The 20,485-nt window shown below is 37.4% G+C and overlaps 1 protein-coding gene across 1 annotated transcript in view; it reads left to right on the top strand.

The window, feature by feature from the left end:
* LOC121327669 (lambda-crystallin homolog) overlaps positions 1–20,485 on the top strand; it is a gene marked incomplete at its 5' end in the record, with an annotated part of 48,703 nt that overhangs the window by 21,773 nt on the left and 6,445 nt on the right. The window contains 1 exon segment of the mRNA XM_041271807.1: positions 10,395–10,591. Coding sequence (XP_041127741.1) covers positions 10,395–10,591 — 197 coding nt within the window.

Here is a 20,485-nt window from a genome sequence, read left to right on the forward strand (position 1 = left end):
TACTTGTGTGGTACCAGTAGTCTTACAGAACGGTCATTGAGCTTCACATTTGTGTGGTTAGAACCCAATTAGTTAGACTAATTGTGCTTTAGTCATCATTTTACTGTAAGTAGGGATAGCATTTTTTAGGATTCTGACCTACTGAATTTCAAGCTTACCCAATAGTTTAAAACTGCCCTAGTTAAACAAACAAAAACAACAAAAAAAAGGAATTTAAAGCTATTCCAGAATGGATATTTACAGTATAAGGGAGTGTATCTATCAGTCCGTGTGTTAATGCTTTTATACAAACGAGTCATAGGAATATAGTTGTGTTTTTGACTGACTCGTACATTTGTGTGGCATGTCCTGTACTGCCTGTGTGTGTGTGTGTGTGTGTGTGTAAGTCTGTTGGGTAAGCTGTGGTGTAATAATTTGAACTTTTTTGGGAGATACATGGCGGTTATGTTATCCTAATGAAAGGGGATTATTCATATTTTTCTTTAGACCATAAATGCATGCAATACCTCCCTTTTGTTTGAATCAGAATTCAATACTTTCTTTTCAAAGGAGTGGTCTGCTTTTTGGAGTTTAATGACACCCCTGGTTACTCACATTCTCTGCTATGGGAGTCTGCCAAAGTAGTACTCAGGGGAAAGATTATAGCTAGAAAAAGAGAGAAATCTTAGAAAATAATATCAAGTATTTAGACAGTATCTCTTTCCCTCTTCTACCAATGATATTCACAGGCGTTTACAAGTTTGAACTTAACAACTTGGTGTCATTGAAAACTGATATTTATTTGCTTGAGTATTTGAAAAAAAACTATTTGAATTTGGAGAAAAATCAAGCATTTACTAGCTAATCAGCTAAAACATAACTCTAAAACATTATTACAGATCACAAACAAAAATCAATGAAACATTCAAGTCCTTTTATTCAAGTCTATATAAAAAAGCTGTGTTTGGCATGCCTCAAGGAGTACCCCCTGGCCAGCATGAATATCCAGTGGAATCTTATAAGCACTTCTTGTCTTTTCCGCAAGATAGAGTTCCCACAGCTTGAGTAGATTTGGAAGATTCAGAATATGGTTCACCACATGTTAGTGACCTAGCTTATTTAACTTGCAAGATTCAAAAACGTTCTCGTTTCATTCATCGATGCATCTCTGTTACAATTAGAGAATAAAATCAGAGCTCATAAAATTACATAGCTCGGCCTGCACCCATGTAAACTCTCTCCTCTTTGAGTTTATTTCCTGGATGGAAAAGGCTGTTTCCTATCTAAGCCACCTTTTTGAGAGGCTGCAGAAAAGATTTGGCCTTCATAAAAACGCCTACTTTCAAACACCCAAACATGCCAGTACTTTTCCAGAGAAGAGATAGACAGTTATGTATCCTTTTTTTTTTCATTCTTAGCCCTCAAACAAGCAATTTGGACAGTTTTCAAAACAATTTCTGCCTTATTTTTTAAAATACACTCTTTTGTATTGTTATTATGAAAAATCGAAATATATTATCTCAATAGAAATTAAATAACAAAATAACAACAATGTGTTTACAATTGTAGCGTTATAATATAGACCACAACATAACATAATATTTTTTTTTCATAACTTTTTTTTTTCAGTGGCAGCATTATAATAACATAATACTTGTGCAGGCATATCACTTTTTAGAAATTATTTTTTGTGTGAAATTATCAAAGCAGAAGCATTTCAAACCCTCATCAATGCTAACGTCTCTAGCTAGCATATATACATCGGAAAACTTGCACTGCAAATTTAAAATCACATCATATACAGTATCTTCCCCAGTTTCAAGCACGGGTGTGTAGCGCTGTTATATGAATTATTATCTGAGAAGTGTAGGTACAATAAATAAATAGATAGTTTTGACTAATACCAATCCTGATAAGACTTCCTTACAACTTGTAACACCAACAAATAAAAAACATTAGAAACTCCTTGTTTTATTCTCCTCACATACTCAGGCATCCATTTTTGACTGCTGCCATTGCCAGTGAAAATGAAAACTGCAAACAGAGACAACTCTACTGTATTGTCAACTTATTTATTAACTGAAGCATATTAAAATAATGTGTTAACCCTTGCAGATGCACTTATAAGCTCCTGCACGCTATTCTCATGGGAGTGACACATTTGGTCTTGTTTGCGCTCCACGTGGCATTTACAGGATAAGCAACTTATTTTTTGAGCAGGGGTAGAAAAAAAATACATTTAAGTTTGTTTATTGAGAGTGGCATTTATTCAAGGGTGGCGTCTATTAAAAAGCTGATATCTGAGTGGCCTTAATTCGAGGGCGGCCTTAATTTGAAGTAACACAGTATATGTGTGTGTGTGTGTGTGTGTGTGTGTGTGTGTGTGTGTGTGTGTGTGTGTGTGTGTGTGTGTGTGTGTGTGTGTGTATATACACACACACACACACGTGTATGTGTGTTCTTCCTTTTTCTCATTTTTACACAGCTTGTTTAAATAATAAAAATAACTATAATATCACTTCACCTTGAATACTCTTTAGTATGGTTCCCTGCGGAGTGGGTGGGTTTTAAGGGAGGATTTTGTTTGATTGTTTTGGTTTTTCTCTTTTTTTGAAGACAATATGAAAAGGAGCTACAGTGTAAAATAGAAATTGGGCGGAAGTAAAGCTTTATAGTCCACTCTAAATTGATCTATGTTTGTAGGGAGGCAGTTACAGTAAAATGACCAGCAATACAGGTCTGTTAAGCTGCATTGCAGTTTGTGCTCTTGTTCAACCCCATTAGTAACAGTGACAGTAAGATCTTGGTGACTTGTGCTGACCTGTGACCTGTATACTGTAGCTACAGTCAATATGCTACCAGAAGACCTGATATCCCTTGAAGTACATGTATCTACAGTACTATTATTACAGCTGCTAGATATATTGCCAGCTTTGATTTTCTGACTGCAAAATTCAGTGGACTAAATACAAATTTCAGTTTTAGCCTGCTTTATCACAGTGAAAATATATTTTTTTCTAATTCATTCTCTCACTGACATAAGCAACCATCTGGTTATCAGCATCATATTTCTGGCAGAATACTGCGCTAAAGCTATGGTCTGTATATAGCCTGTGTCTAGGGAGAAGCATATCCAGTGTGTGAAAAACAAGGCATTGGGCTTTGCTTAGCCTATCAGTTAATTCCTGCATAGCCTTATCAGGGTGTATCTTTCTTAATCAACATTGTACGTGTCTGTGATATTTCTGCGTACAATGTTGAGAATAATTGCAACCCACTAACTCTGTTAGTATGATAGATGGCATAACAGTTTAATTGATTTGTCTCGATTGTTCCATCAGGTTCAACCTGATATCCTAGGTAAATCACTTATTCTACAAATCTCTTTCCTTTTGTTAGAGGTCATTTTAATCAAGGGCAATGGTGGCGAATACATGGATCACGATTTTTGGTGGATCTCGGGACAAATCAGAACAAGCACTAACATATAACCTTCAATAAAATGTATGGATTATAAAGACATTTCTAAATATATTTACAAAATGTCACGATACAAGATGCAGATGTACCGTTGATCTATTAATTTTTTAACACCATATTTTGGCAAACTGAGTTAGTTAGTAACAATTGTCTTTCGTTGCTTATAACGTCAGTAGCATGGCTTGGCTGTGCACTGGAAAAACAACCCAGGCTCCCCTTAACTGCACCATGAGGGCTTGGTTGTACAGTGGAAAAGAGGCATTTTTTTCATCAAATCTTTTATTTGGGGAACAAACAACAATAGAACAATACAAGAAATTCCCCACATTTTTCCATTTGTATCCCTCCCCCTCCCCCCACAACAATTGTAAGAATCTTGAAAAAAGATCCTGAAATTCTAAACACAACTTACGCAACTGTTCATTCTGTTCTTTACTATGAAGAAAATGTTTCCTGTTAAACTTGTAGAACAAATTTAGGACAAACTGTTTTTTTTTTTTTTTTTTTATTCTTCTGTAAGTCTGTTTCTATCAGATATGCAGAGAATTTTTTAGATTTCTCAGATATGCAGAGAATTTTTGCTTTTTCATTCCCAACTGTAACCTTTCCAGGTCTTCTACCAATGACAAAGTAAAAATTGTCTCAACATGCTACTATCCTGTACTGTCATAATGAATAGATTTGCTTATCGGTGACCATAATAACCCTATGAAAGTAATCTTATTGGGTTGAAATCTTTAAAAGCGCATGGCCAAAATCTGTATTGGTAGTGTAGACAGGTGTGTGTCGTGTGTTTCTTTACACACTGGTATTCTGACTGTTTTGCTTTCTTTTGTGTATAGTACATCCCTATCTTTAAATTCTCTGTGTGAAGAACGTGGTGGTTTATGTTGCTGGTTACATTTTGTTAACTTGAAGGCCAGGATGCGTGAATGTTTGTGTTTCCTTTTTTATTTCCTGTGTAGACCAGTTCTGATTATGAGAACTGTTTTGGGCCCCTTGCATATTAGGCATGTCATCTCTTTCCTTCATCTATTTTTTGAAAGGTTTGCTAAGGGCTCCCTACCTTCCATATCCAGATTTTCAGAAACTGTGTATGTCCAGCCTGTGGATCAACCCCCTACCCTTTCTACTCTCCCTTAATATTTATGTCTGCTTTGCAATTCCCTTTCCATCCTTTACCTCCCTGGTTAGTTGTTTCCTGAAGTCTTTTGGAAGGTGTAACAGGGGAAATGTAACATGCGTGGGTCACCACTGAGATAGAGATCCCTGAAATCTACACTATCTCAATTGTGGAAGAAATACTGTATACTTTCCTCAATACCACAGCACATTTTATAAGCAACATCCCTAGAAATGTTTATTTCAGGCACCACAAACCAGTGAGATATATGTATGTGGACTCAGCAGACAGCCCAGTATGACAACTACGTTTTGGAGCTAAAAATTATTTTAATGAACTCTCTTATTTTTGTCTATCCACATTACCAGAATCAAAGTGCTCTCCTTCTTTTTTATAGAACCCTTGGATTCTTTGCTTTCACTCTCCAAAGAGAGCGTGAACTGTTGCTACTTAACGTCTTCTGTTACTTTTTCTTCTTCTGGACACAGTCTCCTTCTGTATATTTACTGTACCATATATACAAGGAACCACTGCTTCTTTTTGCAATGGTCTTGACTTATCCTTGCATGCTGTGTACTAAAATACCTTGTAAGCACAAAAAATGCAGACTTCTTAGAACTAATACCCAAGATTAGTTCTGTGTCAACACAAAAATACTTACGATGAGAATTTATACTGAAAATAATTATTTAAAGTTGACACGTGACACTATAAGAACACATTACAGTTCCCAGTCTCTTTTATAATATTAAGTCTGGTTTTAGTAAGAAGCTAAAATGATGCCGCCTTTAGTTCTTTTATTTATTTGTATTTATGTATCTGACAGATGCCTTTATTGGAGGAAGGAGGGGGCAGCGTGGTGAAGAGAGCGGTAGACAAGAACAAGGGTCTTGAATTGAATGCGAGCAGAGATAGGCAGCCAGTGGAGGGTGCGAAGCAGAGGGGTAGCATGAGAGTAGCGAGGTTGGGAGAATACAAGACTAGCAGCAGAATTTTGAATGAGCTCAAGGGGGTGGATAGCAAGGCAGGGAGACCAGCAAGGAGAGAGTTACAGTAGTCCAGTTTGGAAAGTACAAGAGCTTGGACCAGGAGGGGTGGAATAGGTAGTGAGAAAAACAAATTTGGTAGATGTTGCTGAGAAAGAAGTGGCAGGTGCGTGACCAGGAGGAGATGTGTTGATTGTAGGAGAGGGTGGGGTCAAGAATAACACCTAGGTTTTTAGCAGAAGGAGATGGAGAGAGAGTGACAGTCAAGGGAGATTGAAATTACTTAAAGCTCATCTGACTCAAAGCATTTACTCCAGTCTTATTGTCAATAATTTACTCCAGTCTTTAATTAACTATTTTTTGAAAGAGGTCAAATGACTGCTAATTTTTAAGAACTATCATCAATCAATGAAATAATATAATCCAAGTTCTCTTACAAACTTGTGTTTTTGTTAAGACACATTTTTCTCCTTTCAAGAAATATTAAAAAACACTTTGAAAATATAGCCCAATCTAGCTGTACACAGAATATTGACTAAAGTTTTGGTTTAAATGTTGCTTATTCCTCTCTATTCTGCTTCTATGTTCCCTCTGCCCATTAGCATTTCAGAATGAAGTCCCTCAGTAAACCTCCTTTAGATTTTACAGGAAAAGTCGTTTGATTGTTTGACTAATTTGTTTGACTGTATTTTCAGGATAGGAGTTTAAAGGTGACATTCTGATGGGAAGTGCCTGGCATCCTCTGTGGGGTCAGAATGGTCTTATTGTACAATAATACTTCACTAAATACTACTTAACAATGCATTTCATGTTGAAAATAGGTCTTCCTATTTTTATATGTTGGTGCGTTAAGAAATACAAAGAACAGTATAAGTTTCCATTACGCAGTCACGTGAACATTGTGTAATTAAAGGAAATGTGCTAACCTTCAGTAAAGCTGAAAATATCCACTCAGGATTATTTCTTAAATGTCCTGAATGGCTCCTCCTCCTCAGAACTTGACAAGCAACTTTGTAAGAAAAGGTCTTCTGTGACCTTTAGTACTGTTTTGTACTTATATTTGCAGATCCTAAGGTGTTATTGCATTACATTGTAATTATTGCTACTGTATATATGATGCATCACTACTATGTCATCACTTTTTGTTTAAGCCTAAGATTATTATACTTCGAGTCATTTTTCCCCACACAGAATTTAGTTACAAATGCTTATTCATCAATGAATGTGTAGGAAAACGATTATAGTTAGACATAAACTGAAAACATATTTTAATAAGATTTTAAATGGACCTATTCTATTGTAGATTTTTACATTAGTTTACGATCTGTTGACTGACAGGTTTGAAAGTTGTAGTCACGTGATCCCTTTGGCTCTGTGAAAGGATTATGAAGGTATTATACCGGCATAGATTGTGCAGTTTCGTGCTATGTGAATGGGTTATGATGTGTAGTTTCGTGCTGTATGAATGGGTTATGATGTGCAGTTTCGTGCTGTGTGAATGGGTTATGATGTGCAGTTTCGTGCTGTGTGAATGGGTTATGATGTGCAGTTTCGTGCTGTGTGAATGGGTTATGATGTGCAGTTTCATGCTGTGTGAATGGGTTATGATGTGCAGTTTCATGCTATGTGTATGGGTTATGATGTGCACTTTCGTGCTGTGTGAATGGGTTATGATGCACAGGTTCATGCTGTGTGAATGGGTTATGATGTGTAGTTTCGTGCTGTGTGAATGGGTTATGATGTGCAGTTTCGTGCTGTGTGTGGGTTATGATGTGCAGTTTCGTGCTGTGTGAATGGGTTATGATGCGCAGTTTTGTGCTGTGTGAATGGGTTATGATGTGCAGTTTCCTGCTGTGTGACTGGGTATTGTAAAGAATATTTTAAACGTCTGAGATGACTCAGTAGCGGCATTTGTGTGTGAGACGGGCTTGGGTTAGGATTGAGGTGCATTGGAGAGTGGTTTCATTGTCCTTCACCTCATGTGCATAAAATGCACACATTTCAAAAACTTTTATGGAAACATTTCAAACAGACACTTCCACATACAATCCTATCTTACTTTACCATAGAGTACAGTACTTACTAGTTACTAAATACTTTTTTTCAAAAATGTGGATGGACTGGAAAACTCAGTTCTGTGTGAGCTGGATTCTTATTTTTGGCTCATGTTCTCTCAAATCAACAGATCAAGAGGTTTGTGGAGCAGAGTTTAATGCAAGGAGTTCAAAACCTGTTAGAAGGAACAATCCATTATCAGTCCACTAACTCTACTTTTCATAAGGAAATAGACACCCTACCTTATTTATTTATGACAAGCTAATCACTCAATATGTTTACATGGCACAAGTATTCAGAACGTTAGGTATTTGGAATACTAGATTATTCCGAATGCTCTGTATACATGTAAGCAGAATTCTCTTATTCCTTTATATTCTGCGTTTCCATGGTAAACAGAATATTTCTTTTATGCCATTAACGCATGCGTACCTTGCTTCCCACTGCAAACCAAAAGAGCGCTGATTGTAGTAGAATAGTTTGTTTTTTGTAAAGAGCTGGTGGTGTGGATGTTTACATTTTTGTTATTTGTTTTTGTTTTTTCAGATATGGAATCTAATATTTGAGATTGTTTAGATACTTGCGGGTCTTAATTCAATGCAATGTGTTCACACAGTCATGCACACTTTATTAATGTAACAAGGAGACAGTTTGTGACAGAGAAATAATGAATCTCCCTCCCGACCTGTGAGGGCGCTGTGTAAAGGGAGCAGAGTGCACCTGACTGGATGGTCTGACAATTCATTCCCAGGGTTAGGTGGAAGTCGGCCGTCTAGAAAGAGGGCAGAGCTACGGTACACCAAGTCATCGACCCGGAAGGGAAGCGATGTGGCAACCTCAGATTGCTAACCAAGTGGGCGTGACTTAAGGGGACATAGCGAGGTAATTTGTTTCTTTGTTATGGTTAAGCTGAAACCGAAAAGGAGTACTGTGAAATTACCGTGAGTGTTTTGTTTGTTTTGTCGTGTCTAAAAATCTACTTGTTTGTTATTACTAAACGACTAGCACGGTGCGGAGCTGTCAGACTAATAAATTGTATTTAACCACAAGCAGAATGCTGTTTTTAAAGTTTTCAGCCATTCCCGTAGGTTCCCTCTGCTGGGTAATGTATTTCAAGGCAAAGACTCAACCATGAGCACCAAGGCGCTTTCAAAAGAACTTTGTTGAAAGGCACATATCAGGGGATGGGTAGAAATATATCAAAGGCCTTGAATTTCCCTTGGAGCACGGTCAAGATGATTATTAAGAAGTGGAGACCCTGCTTAGATCAGGCTGTCCCTCCAAACTGGATGACCAAGCAAGAAGGAGACTGATCAGAGAGGCTACCAAGAGCCCAATGGCAACTTTGCAAGAGCTACAGGCTTTTATGGCCAAGTCTGGTCAAAGTGTGCATATGACAACAATATCCCAAGCACTCCACAAATCTGGCCTGTATGGTAGGATGGCAAGAAGCAAGCCATTACTCAAGAAAGCCCACCTTGAATCCCATTTGCACTATCCAAAAAAACAGCCAGGAGATTTTGTAGCCATGTGGCAAAAAGTTTTGTGGCCTGACGAAACTAAAATGGAACGTTTTGGCCTAAATGCAAAGCATTATGTTTGGCGCAAACACAACACAGTGCATCACCCAAAGAACACCATCCCTACTGTGAAGCATGGTAGTTGCAGCAGCATGTTATGGGGATGTTTCTCATCGGCAGGGACTGGGGCACTTGCCAGGATAGAAGGGAAAATGAATGGAGCAAAGTACAGAGAAGTCCTTAAGGAAAACCTGCTGCCCTCTGCAAGAAAGCTGAAACTGGGACTGAAGTTCACCTTTCAGCATGACAACGACCCAAAGCACACAGCCAAAGCTACACTGGAGTGGCTAAGGAACAAAAAGGTAAATGTCCTTGAGTGGCCCAGTCAGAGCCCTGACCTAAATCCAATCAAAAATTTGTAGCATGACTTGAAGAATGCTGTCCATCAACACTCCCCAAGGAACTTAACAGAGCTTGAACAGTTTTGTAAAGAAGAATGGTCAAATATTGCCAAATCTAGGTGTGCAAGGTTGTTAGAGACCAATCCCAACATACTCACAGCTGTAATTGCTGCCAAAGGTGCTTCCACCAAGTATGGAAGACTTATCCAGAGACTTATCCAGTTATGATCTTTCAGTTTTGTATTTTTAATATATAATTTTTTTCTCAATAAAAACTGTTTTCCCCTTAACAGTGTGGAGTATGGTGTGTAGATAAGTGGGGGAAAACAATCCTCATTTAAATGCATGAATTCTGAGGCACTGGCACAACAAAATGTGAAAAAAGTTCAAGGGGGTGTAGACTTTCTACAGGCACTGTATATTCGGATTATTCAGTATTCCAAATACTAGTGGAATATTACTGGCCATGTAAACACACTGACTGTAAGCTGTAAATATTTCTCAGCCAATGTTGACAGTTGAAAACAGACACCTATTTATTTAGATAGCTCAGACTAGTGGTATGACCACGCTGTTGTCTTGAATGAAACAATGTCAGTGGGTAGCACAGAAACAAAAGGAATGGAACCTAGTGGAACCCTCTTTTAGTTTACCCAATACTGTTCATCAATAATATAGACAGACATTTGCTATTTTTTATGCTGTGGAACAAAAATCTGTTGGTGAAGATTAACACACAATCATAAAATCTAAGTAAAACTGAAGAAACTTATTTTTCAATGTCTTCAGCAGACCAAGAAGATTCGAATGGTGCTCCTTCTAAATGGCAAGCTTGTGTCCCCATTCCTAGGTGAACCCCCCCCCTACTATGTGAAGCTAGTTGAGCTGGTGCCTCATCCAGAGACTGATGCCGCAGTGATGGATGGGACCTACTCATTGATGAAGGAGGTCGGGCAGTCCCCAGTGAGGTTAAGGCAGGAGATTGGTGGCTTTGCCCTGAATCGCATACAGTACGCAGTCATTGCAGAGGCCTGGAGACTTGTCAAGGTAGGTGAATTAACAGAAAGGTTGACCTGTGTACTGGATGCTGGTGAACGCTTCATAAAGAATTATAAAATGGGTTCAGAAATGTATGCGTCCTGATTAGGTACTTTGTGCTCTAAGCCAGTGGTTTCAAACATTTACCAATTGTGACCAACGCTTATACTAACGTGCACAGCACGTGGTAAGCTGATAAACACCAGATGCACAGCTCCATCTACAAACTTTGACATGCCTGGAAGTGTTAGCATAAGGATGTGTTTTAAGTTAATATATACTGTATAACAGGAAATTGCTCCAGTTCTGATAATTTTGTTGGGGATTGTTGATGGACTGCAATCTTCAAGTCTCGCCATAAATTTTCAATTGGGTTCAAGTCAGGACTTTGACTGGGCCACTCAAGAATAATAATTGTCATCTTGTTCAGCCACTCCAGTGTGGCTTTGGCTTTCTGCTTCGGGTCATTGTCCTGCTGAAATGTGAATTTCCTTCCCAGTTTCAGTCTTGGCTGACTCAGACAGGTTTTCCTCAAGGATTCGGCTGTACTTTGCACCATCCATTCTCCTCTCTATCCTGACAAGCTTCCCAGTCCCTGCAGAATCCCCATAACATGATGCTGCCACCACCATGCTTGACAGTTGGGATGGTGTTGACTGGGTGATGTTGGGCTTGCTCCAGACATAATGCTTAGAATTTAGGTTGAAAAGTTCAGTTTCTGTCTCGTCTGATCACGCAACCTTTTTCCACATGTCTGCAGTATCATCTACATGCTTTTTGTCCGTGCAGGACAGCTTTGTGTATGGACCGGCTTATTCTTGATGTGTGAACACAGACTCCCATCTGAGACACAGAACTTTGCAGATCTCTCAAGGTCATTGATGGCTTCAGAGTGACATCCCAAAACAGTTTCCTGCTTGCCCGGCTGCTCAGTTTGGGAGGGCGACCTGATCTGGGTATTGTCTGGGTGGTATAATGCATCTTCCACTTCTTAATGATGGACTTCACTGTGCTGAGAGGGATAATCAGCACCTTTGAAATTTTCTTGTACCCTTCTCCTGCTCTGTGTCTCTCTACCACTTTATCCCTGACTTGTTTTTCAAAAGCTCCTTGGTCTTCGTGGTTGCTTTGTTGGATCACTATGTGAGTTACCGCTTGAAAGTCTTTCTATACCTGAGGGAAATTATATACAAGTTAAACCACTTTGAGTACACACAGGCTGAAACCATTTAACTTAATTTTCTGACCTTTCAAACAAATGGACCCGAGCTGATTTAGGGCTGCAGTAGCAAAGGGGTGTATGCAACTGAGATTAATCTGTTTTTCTCTGTAAGTCTTATTTATATTCTATATGCATTTTTTAACTTTATCAACGTGGATTAGTTTGTGTAGATTCTACATGTAAAGTCTAATTTGAAAGCATCGTGGAGTACACTCAGGTGCCTATATATATATATATATATATATATTGTAAAACGATCCTCGCACTCACGGAGTTCGTTGCCCCTTTAAGATAGACCCAGGACACAAAAATTGATCTTTTACGGCGCTGACGCGCACTTTTTAATAAACACAGAAATGAAAACAAAACAAATGCCTAGCTCCCTCTTGGAGCTCTGACTAAACATAGACTGGTTCCTCACTAAACCACAGGACGGCTAAGCCGTTTACCTGACAAACACCAAAACGGGCTTCTCTCAGCACTCTCTTCAATACGACTGGACACACACGCAGTCGGGCTCTTCACTCAGCAGCCCCGATCAGTCTGGCTGCCTCTTTTAAATACCCTGCACCTGTCTCTAATTTATAATTACGATCAGGTGCAGAGGATTAACTAAATCATTAAAACAATTACAAATTAAACCCCATAACACCCAAATGTGCATTCTCACAAGGTTTTTAACAGGGAAGGATTTTACCCCCCTCCCTGGTACCTTACAATATATATATATATATATATATATATATATATATATATATACACACACACACACACACACACACACACACACATACAACCTTGTACTTCGCTTGATTCATGCCAAAGCTGCCCGATTCCAGCCTTGCTAAAGCACCCCCAGATCATCACCGATCCTCCACCACATTTCACAGTGGGTGCGAGATACTGTGGCTTGTAGGCCTCTCCAGGTCTCCGTCTAACCATTAGATGACCAGGTGTTGGGCAAAGCTGAAAATTGGACTCATCTGGGGGTGCTTCAGCAAGGCTGGAATCGGGCAGATTTGTCTTTGTGAAGGGCGCATGAATCAAGCCAAGTACAAGGTTGTCCTGGAAGAAAACTTGCTTCCTTCTGCTCTGACAATGTTCCCCAACTCTGAGGATTGGTTTTTCCAGCAGGACAGTGCTCCATGCCACACAGCCAGGTCAATCAAGGTGTGGATGGAGGACCACCAGATCAAGACCCTGTCATGGCCAGCCCAATCTCCAGACCTAAACCCCATTGAAAACCTCTGGAATGTGATCAAGAGGAAGATGGATGGTCACAAGCCATCAAACAAAGCCGAGCTGCTTTAATTTTTGCGCTAGGAGTGGCATAAAGTCACCCAACATCAATGTGAAAGACTGGTGGAGAGCATGCCAAGACGCATGAAAGCTGTGCTTGAAAATCAGGGTTATTCCACCAAATATTGATTTCTGAACTCTTCCTAAGTTAAAACTTTAGTATTGTGTTGTTTAAAAATGAATCTGAACTTATTTTCTTTGCATTATTTGAGGTCTGACAACACTGCATCTTTTTTGTTGTTTTGACCAGATGTCATTTTCTGCAAATAAATGCTCTAAATGACAATATTTTAATTTGGAATTTTGGAGAAATGTTGTCAGTAGTTTATAGAATAAAACAAAAATGTTCATTTTACCCAAACACATACCTATAAATAGTAAAACCAGAGAAACTGATAATTTTGCAGTGGTCTCTTAATTTTTTTCAGAGCTGTGTATATATAGTATATACTATATAATATATATATATTCAGTTTTTGCCAGTTTTTAGTTAAGTGTATGGAAAACTACAAAACTGTGTGTAATTCAATATGTTAACGTAGCATTATTCAGCAGGTTTCAATCGACTTTATGAAGCAAAATATGTTAATTCTGTAGGGTAATGCAAAAGTTTTGGTGTTCTTTAAATGTTCTTTAAATTCCAATATGTGTAATAATTAAGCACTGATAGACTTTGATCTTGCAAGAAAGACTCATGAGTGTAAGTTTCAAAATGGTACGTGATGTTTTTGAGTTCAGCTTATGTGAACCCTGATCTTTAAAACCTTTTAAAGCATTTGTTACATCAGCCTGACAATGGGTTTACCAGAACATATGTGATTAAAACTATTCAAAACAGAGAATAGCAAGGTATAAAATACAGTAGAGAAAATTAAAAATATTATAACTTCAGAAGTACTAGAATCATCCATAACTATTAAACATTAAACTATAAACTCAATAGTGCTACATTAAGAAATAATAAAATAAACAAAAAAAAGTACTAAAAAGAAATTGGGGAGTTCGACTCAAATTTAAAAAAAAAAAAAAAAAGTGCATTAGCGAAAAGCCAAGCCTTTGATTGAAAACACATATCTACTTTGCCTAAACTGTAATATTTTTATTTGTTCAGTAAGTCCTGTGTGTTTTTGGGGTGAATGTAAAGTGAACCTGCAGGTCTTCATTGGGGATTCCAAAGGGAGCATCTCATTGGCTCTGGTGCTTCTGCGGGTTAGGTAGGCAAAACGGGCAGGGATTGTTTTTCCTCTTGTCGCTCTTGGGGAGCTCAAGCAGTCACCTGCAATGCTGGCGTTTGTCCTCCAGAGGCTTGTTGACATCCTTGGTATAAAAAGGCTTGCTTATGGGATCAGAAGGCGTCCACTGACTTTTAGTTATCCTGAGCTATTGTGAGAAATTGTTGTGGTGAGGGAATATCATTTTAGTTTAAAATAATGTTTCTTTTTGCTACTACTGAACTTCTTATGAGTGTTTAAAAGTTAAATATTAAACGTGTAGTGCCAACCCAAGGTTGAATTACATTTAAATGAATTGTGTTCCTGATTGTAGGTTTGCCTTCAGTAGTTTGTCTTTCAGTCGTGAACATTTTTGTTCAGGGTGGTACACTGTTTGCTCTGGCCAAGTGCAGATCATTCCTGAGCTCAGCAGGCACTCCTCCTTTTTAAAATAGAAATATCAAGAGTTAATTTGACTGTAGCTAGATTCCCTCGAGTGTCTTCAGGCTGTAGTTTTTGAAGTTCTAAATGTGTGCTCAATGTGGAGGTTCTCAGTTATACAAACAACCTGAAGTATGCACAAACCATTTTTTTTCTTGTGATCCTCTTGTGGTGAAACCTCGGGTACTGATTCTTTACCATATGATGTCCTCATAATCTCATTAACCATCATTTATTGCTAATGTAGGAGATTTCACTGGAACTGTCTACATTTGACCACTGTCCTTGTAGATCACTTCAATTGTCTTAATTAAACACTTTACATGTTACTTACTAACCTTATTGGCTGAGGAAATGAAGATTATAGGTTTTTGTAATGTTAGCACCCTGTTTTTCAATTATGTCCCAAATGACTAAAAGCAGATTTTCATGTGTTATGAGAACACAGTTTTAAACAAGTAACCACAGTGTGACTATATATATATATCTATATTATATATATATATATATATATATATATATATATATATATATATATATATATATATATATATATATATATATATATATAGATATATATATATATATATAGATATATATATATATATATATATATATATATAAAAAAAATAAAAATCCTCATAATATGAAGATCTGTACTACTATACATCTACAGACTAAGGTCCGGACCAAATCAAAGTTAGCACTTAGCAGCGAAATCTCACGGAACCAAAACAAGCCCTTTCACCCTTCAAAAAGCAGCTATCGCTTGGTGACTACAAGTGGGTTGAGAAGGGGGAGTGGTTTGCTATCGCCTGACAAAATCTACTCAATTCTAGTTATAAATCACATTGCAAGACTTTCACATTACTGGATTTTATAGTCAACTTCGATGTCTAAAGTGATCTCGTATTAAGCAAATAGTAAAAAAAAATAACACTAAACATCCTGATATTTGCAAAAACCAGTACATGCCTTATATATTGAACCCTTGCACACAACACTGAATAATTTAGAATGAATAATTTACAGTATCAAATATTATCATAATATATGTTGTGTTTGTTGCACCGTTAAACGAAACACGCACAAGACTGTTCTCTTCTTTAGCCTACTACTTTTTTTTTTAATAAAGCAATACGTATTATTTCATTAATACGTACAAACAATAAACTGTTTTCTGCTCTTGGAGAGCTGGCCGTGGAGCAGTGTCTCTTTCAGTGATGGTAAAGCTTTTTAGCTATATTTCCTTTTATTTCTTATCTTTGTAGTAAGCTACGACTACAGTGCATTTTTATTTTTAAGTCCATGGACATACTCGCGCATCATCTGTAACGTCACCTGCTTCTGTTCACATTATTAATTTCTTAAAGATACAGGGCTCCACTACACTGAACTTCGATCAAACTCAAGACTTGCAAATGTAAACAAACTAGAATACTAATAAAGAACGTATGAATGTTTTAACCACTTTAAAGATATTAACTTTTAGTTTTTAACATTTGGTTACTCTCGTAAAGCACTTCAACATGTTGGCCTACACAGAAACATTATGAAGCCCAAATGCAAGAGCGATCGGGGATTGATTTGGTCCAGCCCTAAATCACCTTCTGTTGAACATAGTTCTTAAACACTGTAAAATTAGGAATTACCTAAATTATTCCATCTGGACCCAATACCCATTCATTTGAAAGTTCAAAACCCTTGTAGAACACAAATAATAAGTTTGACCTACTTGTTTAGAATAAACAGCAATAGAACTGTGTATTCCCACCAATACAGCCGCACATTCATTCATTCATTAATTCATTCATTCATTCAGCAGACGCTTATATCCACAGCAACTTACAGAGACTCACAATAGGACCTCGGTTTTACGTCTCATCCAAAAGACGGATGACTTTCTGGATGACTTATTTTCTGACATACTTGCAACCTTTTGCACATATGTGACATCCCATGGTATGTAACATTAAACTAACAAGCTTGCTCAGTGGAAGATGTGTTATTGTAACGATTAAGAGGAAGCCAAAACTATGCCACAAAAGTCAGTGGTAAGTGTGATGCACTGCTGGTACAGATAATTATGACCCTTGTGGTTGAGAAGACATATTGGGATATAAACAAACAAAAAAAATAACAATACTAATTCTCAAAGTATTGCTTGGGGACAATGAGGGAGCCACCACACCCAGCCTCCATCCGTGTGTCAAAAATACATTCCATCAACAAACCTGTTTGTCCAGACAGCAAAGTTCCAATCAGCTTTTCAGTATAACACCAACAGCACCAGGAAGCCAACTAAAGACAAATCCCTGACGGAATGTTACAATACAAAGGTTAAAAAACAAGAGACACAGTTAAAGGTAAAAACAGTTATATTCAGCATGATCCTTGTGTTCAAGGATACGCCAAGAGCTGTTTGCAAAGCCTAAATTCTTTTTTAATCATTTGGGCATTCCTCCTAAATGAAGAAACGGGTTCTATAAAAACAATGTAGTCTCTTTCTATCTACAAACGGAGTATGTGTGCAAGCCAATGCTTCTTAAACATGACTGAAATACACATAATGATCTAGAGAAGAAAATGACTAGTTAACAAATTATATTAAAGAAAAGTCTTGTGAGGATAGTTTTTAGGACAAAGCAGGGAGATCTTAATACGCTAAATTCTCAAAGCTATTTACTCCAATTGGGGCATAATCAATTAATTACAATTATAAAACAAACAAGAAACAACTTAAAACTACTGAAAAGTCCTTGAATGCCTTAGTTGATTTCATTCTGCACAGTTTGTCATCTGTCTTAGCCTGTTTTGTAAATAAAAGTGACCTGTTGGTCTTCACTCGACTTTGGCGTTGGGAGCGCTTTCTTTTTTTCAGTGTGTGGCTTGTGATTTAGTTTGGTTAACACTCATGGGTGTGTTTTTCCTTCCTGAACTCAACAAAATAATGACCACCTAGAGTAATGCGCTTTGAGAATCTAGTCCTATGTCAGCTGGGCTTGCATTACTGTCCTGCAGCCTATTGATGTGGAAAGTCATAAACAATCAGCAAATTGATTTGTCTTCTAATTGAATGAATACCGTAATAGCAATAAGTATAATGACCAGAGGAGGGGAAAATTGATAGTACTTCTTAATTTGTTTTTGTGTGTTTGAGGTCACACGTGCTGCTGGAAATGGTTTGGTATTTTGTGGTTAAATATGATAGTGACATAAAGCTATGAAATACTCTAATCAGTTCATAGTAACACTAAGATGAACTTTCTATACTATTTCACGGTAATTAATGAGAGATAGCAGCAAAGTACAATTTTAGTTCACAGTAAAATACATGTGTATACAGAAACAGAGTGAAGAGAAAGCAAGATCAAAAATAAAGACAGTGTGGTGGTATACTGTAATAGAAAAGAAAAAAAAAAGTGACACATTTTAAAACAATTTAAAAGTAAATTTAAAATAGCCAGCCTATAAAGTTATGTTTTTGCTTTTGACTGAATACCATTAACTGACTTAGCACTTCTAATATGAGGTAGCAGTGCACTTCACAGTAACTGAAATCTCTCTCTCCCTTTTTGCATATACCTGTGGGGGGCACAGCAGCTGATCTTAAATCATATGGAGCCCCTTGGTATAATCTGGTGCCACACCATTAAGTGCTTTATAAATCGGAAGTAAAATGAACGTAGCAACCTTTAATCCTTGAAACGGTGCCCCTCCAAAAGTTGGCATGAAATATAATTGAAATAGCATTATAAAAGTATTATATTACCCTGATTGAAAAATGTAGAACCATTTTCAATCATTTCTAGCAATGGTCATTTGAATTTGGAATAAATATTACTTTACCTAAATCTGATATGTCACTTTTGCACTGGAATGGATTACATCTGTCCAGTGGTTCATACTGTTGTTATCACTGTAGAAACCACACTTCCACAAATGGCTCCTACCACTAAAGCTGCCCTTTAACTCTTACTACACAACTAAAGCATTGTATTGCGACTGCTTTCTCATTGAGGATCTTTCGGTAAGGTGAAATATTGTACTGCTGTCCCTGCCACAAAATCTCTTACATTTGACAGCATGAGATCTTCTTCTCATAGCTCTGCAAGCTCATTTCAGTTATGACCTGCACATCCCAGTCAGGCATGGGCCTCTCTCAAGCAAAGACAGGCGCTTGTAGTGAATTGTGAGATGCTTTTGTAATAAGGACTAATGACCGCTGGGTGCTAGGTTAAGAAAACCAAACTCATCTCATCTGTAACCTGAGGTGGATATAAACCTTATGATTAAGATTTTAAAATGTTTGTTTCTTATGGTTGAGCACTTTGTGATGACCCTAGCATAAGGGACTTAGATAATTGGATCCCGTCTTAGATTACCCAGGTAATCATTATTACTGTTAATTATTTTCAGTAATTGAACATTCACGATTTTTTGTTATTTTGAAGTTTTTTTCCCTTTAACATTAGCTCTAATCAGTGAAAAGCCAGTGTGCAGGTAAGGTACAGTGAGGTAGAGAATTATGAATTGTGTGTGGAAGCAGGAGTTGTGATCATTGTTACACAGATCATGAAGCAGCTTCAGTCTTTTGAGCCCTTGAATCAGGGCCAGTTCTGGAAAGCAGAGCAGCTGAGAACAGACCCAGTCTCCCTTTTGAATGCCATGCTGTGGAAAAGCGCCTTTTGATGTGTACCCTAGTCATTCTGTTAAACCTGGCCAGAGATAACTGGACTGTTGTTCCTGAAATAAACAACAAAGGAAACATTGTTTCTTGATTTGTATTTAGCTTGCTTTGATTTCACCCACACAGCCATCGAGTAATTTGAACTTGTAGTAATTTGAGAGGAAATTACTCTTGCAGTCTAATGAATACTGACTTCCTATTATTTTGTTGATGTATAATTGCACGATTTAGGTAATCCAACACCTTGGGACTTACTGAAAATGTCAATGAAAACTGCCTGAAAGGAAGAGCCTTATACTGTGTTTCTTCATTTAACTGTTAAAAAAGCCAGAGTCTGGGGTTGGTTCCAGCTTTCGAAATGACTGGTCTCTGCTTTCATTTCCAGAATCGCCACATCATTTGGCACCATTGACAATCAAGCTCAAAAGTTACTTTTGTAATAAATAACATAAACACCTAAAACTGTAAAATTACTTAAAGCTGAACATCCATTTAAAAACAAAAATGTTGCAGGACTAATGAAATACTGTGCCTGGTCTGTCAGAAAAAAGCTTGTGTAACCGTTATTGATAGAAATTTGAAATATCCTTCCTGTGTACAAACATGTTGATAGGATGCTTACCACAATATGGGCTGCACAGTGTTTTCTGTAAAAGAAGGACCTCATTCCTTGTTTGCATGTATTAGTCTATGTGTCAAGTGTAAGTAGCACCCAGGGTTACAAAGAAATGCAAATGCAAGACACGGGGGCCAGGCTGTTGAAAATATGCATTGCTATACAATAGCATGGTAACAGTCAGCCTTGAAAACTCAGTAACTGCAGTAGATTTGGACTTTGTTTCTTTCTCTTCAATTGGTCGTTCTCTTTAATTTATTCGAGTGTTTTGCAGTAATTATTTAGTAATTCTGAAGGATTTCTAATATATACACACACACTTTATAGAGTTTGTTAATTTATTTAATTAATATCGATTCATAAAAGTTATAAATTATCAAGTTAATAAAGATTATTTCCATGAATTACATGTATTATTAGTAAT

The sequence above is a fragment of the Polyodon spathula genome, chromosome 15 (genome assembly GCF_017654505.1).
Source record: "Polyodon spathula isolate WHYD16114869_AA chromosome 15, ASM1765450v1, whole genome shotgun sequence".
Lineage (NCBI taxonomy): Eukaryota > Metazoa > Chordata > Actinopteri > Acipenseriformes > Polyodontidae > Polyodon > Polyodon spathula.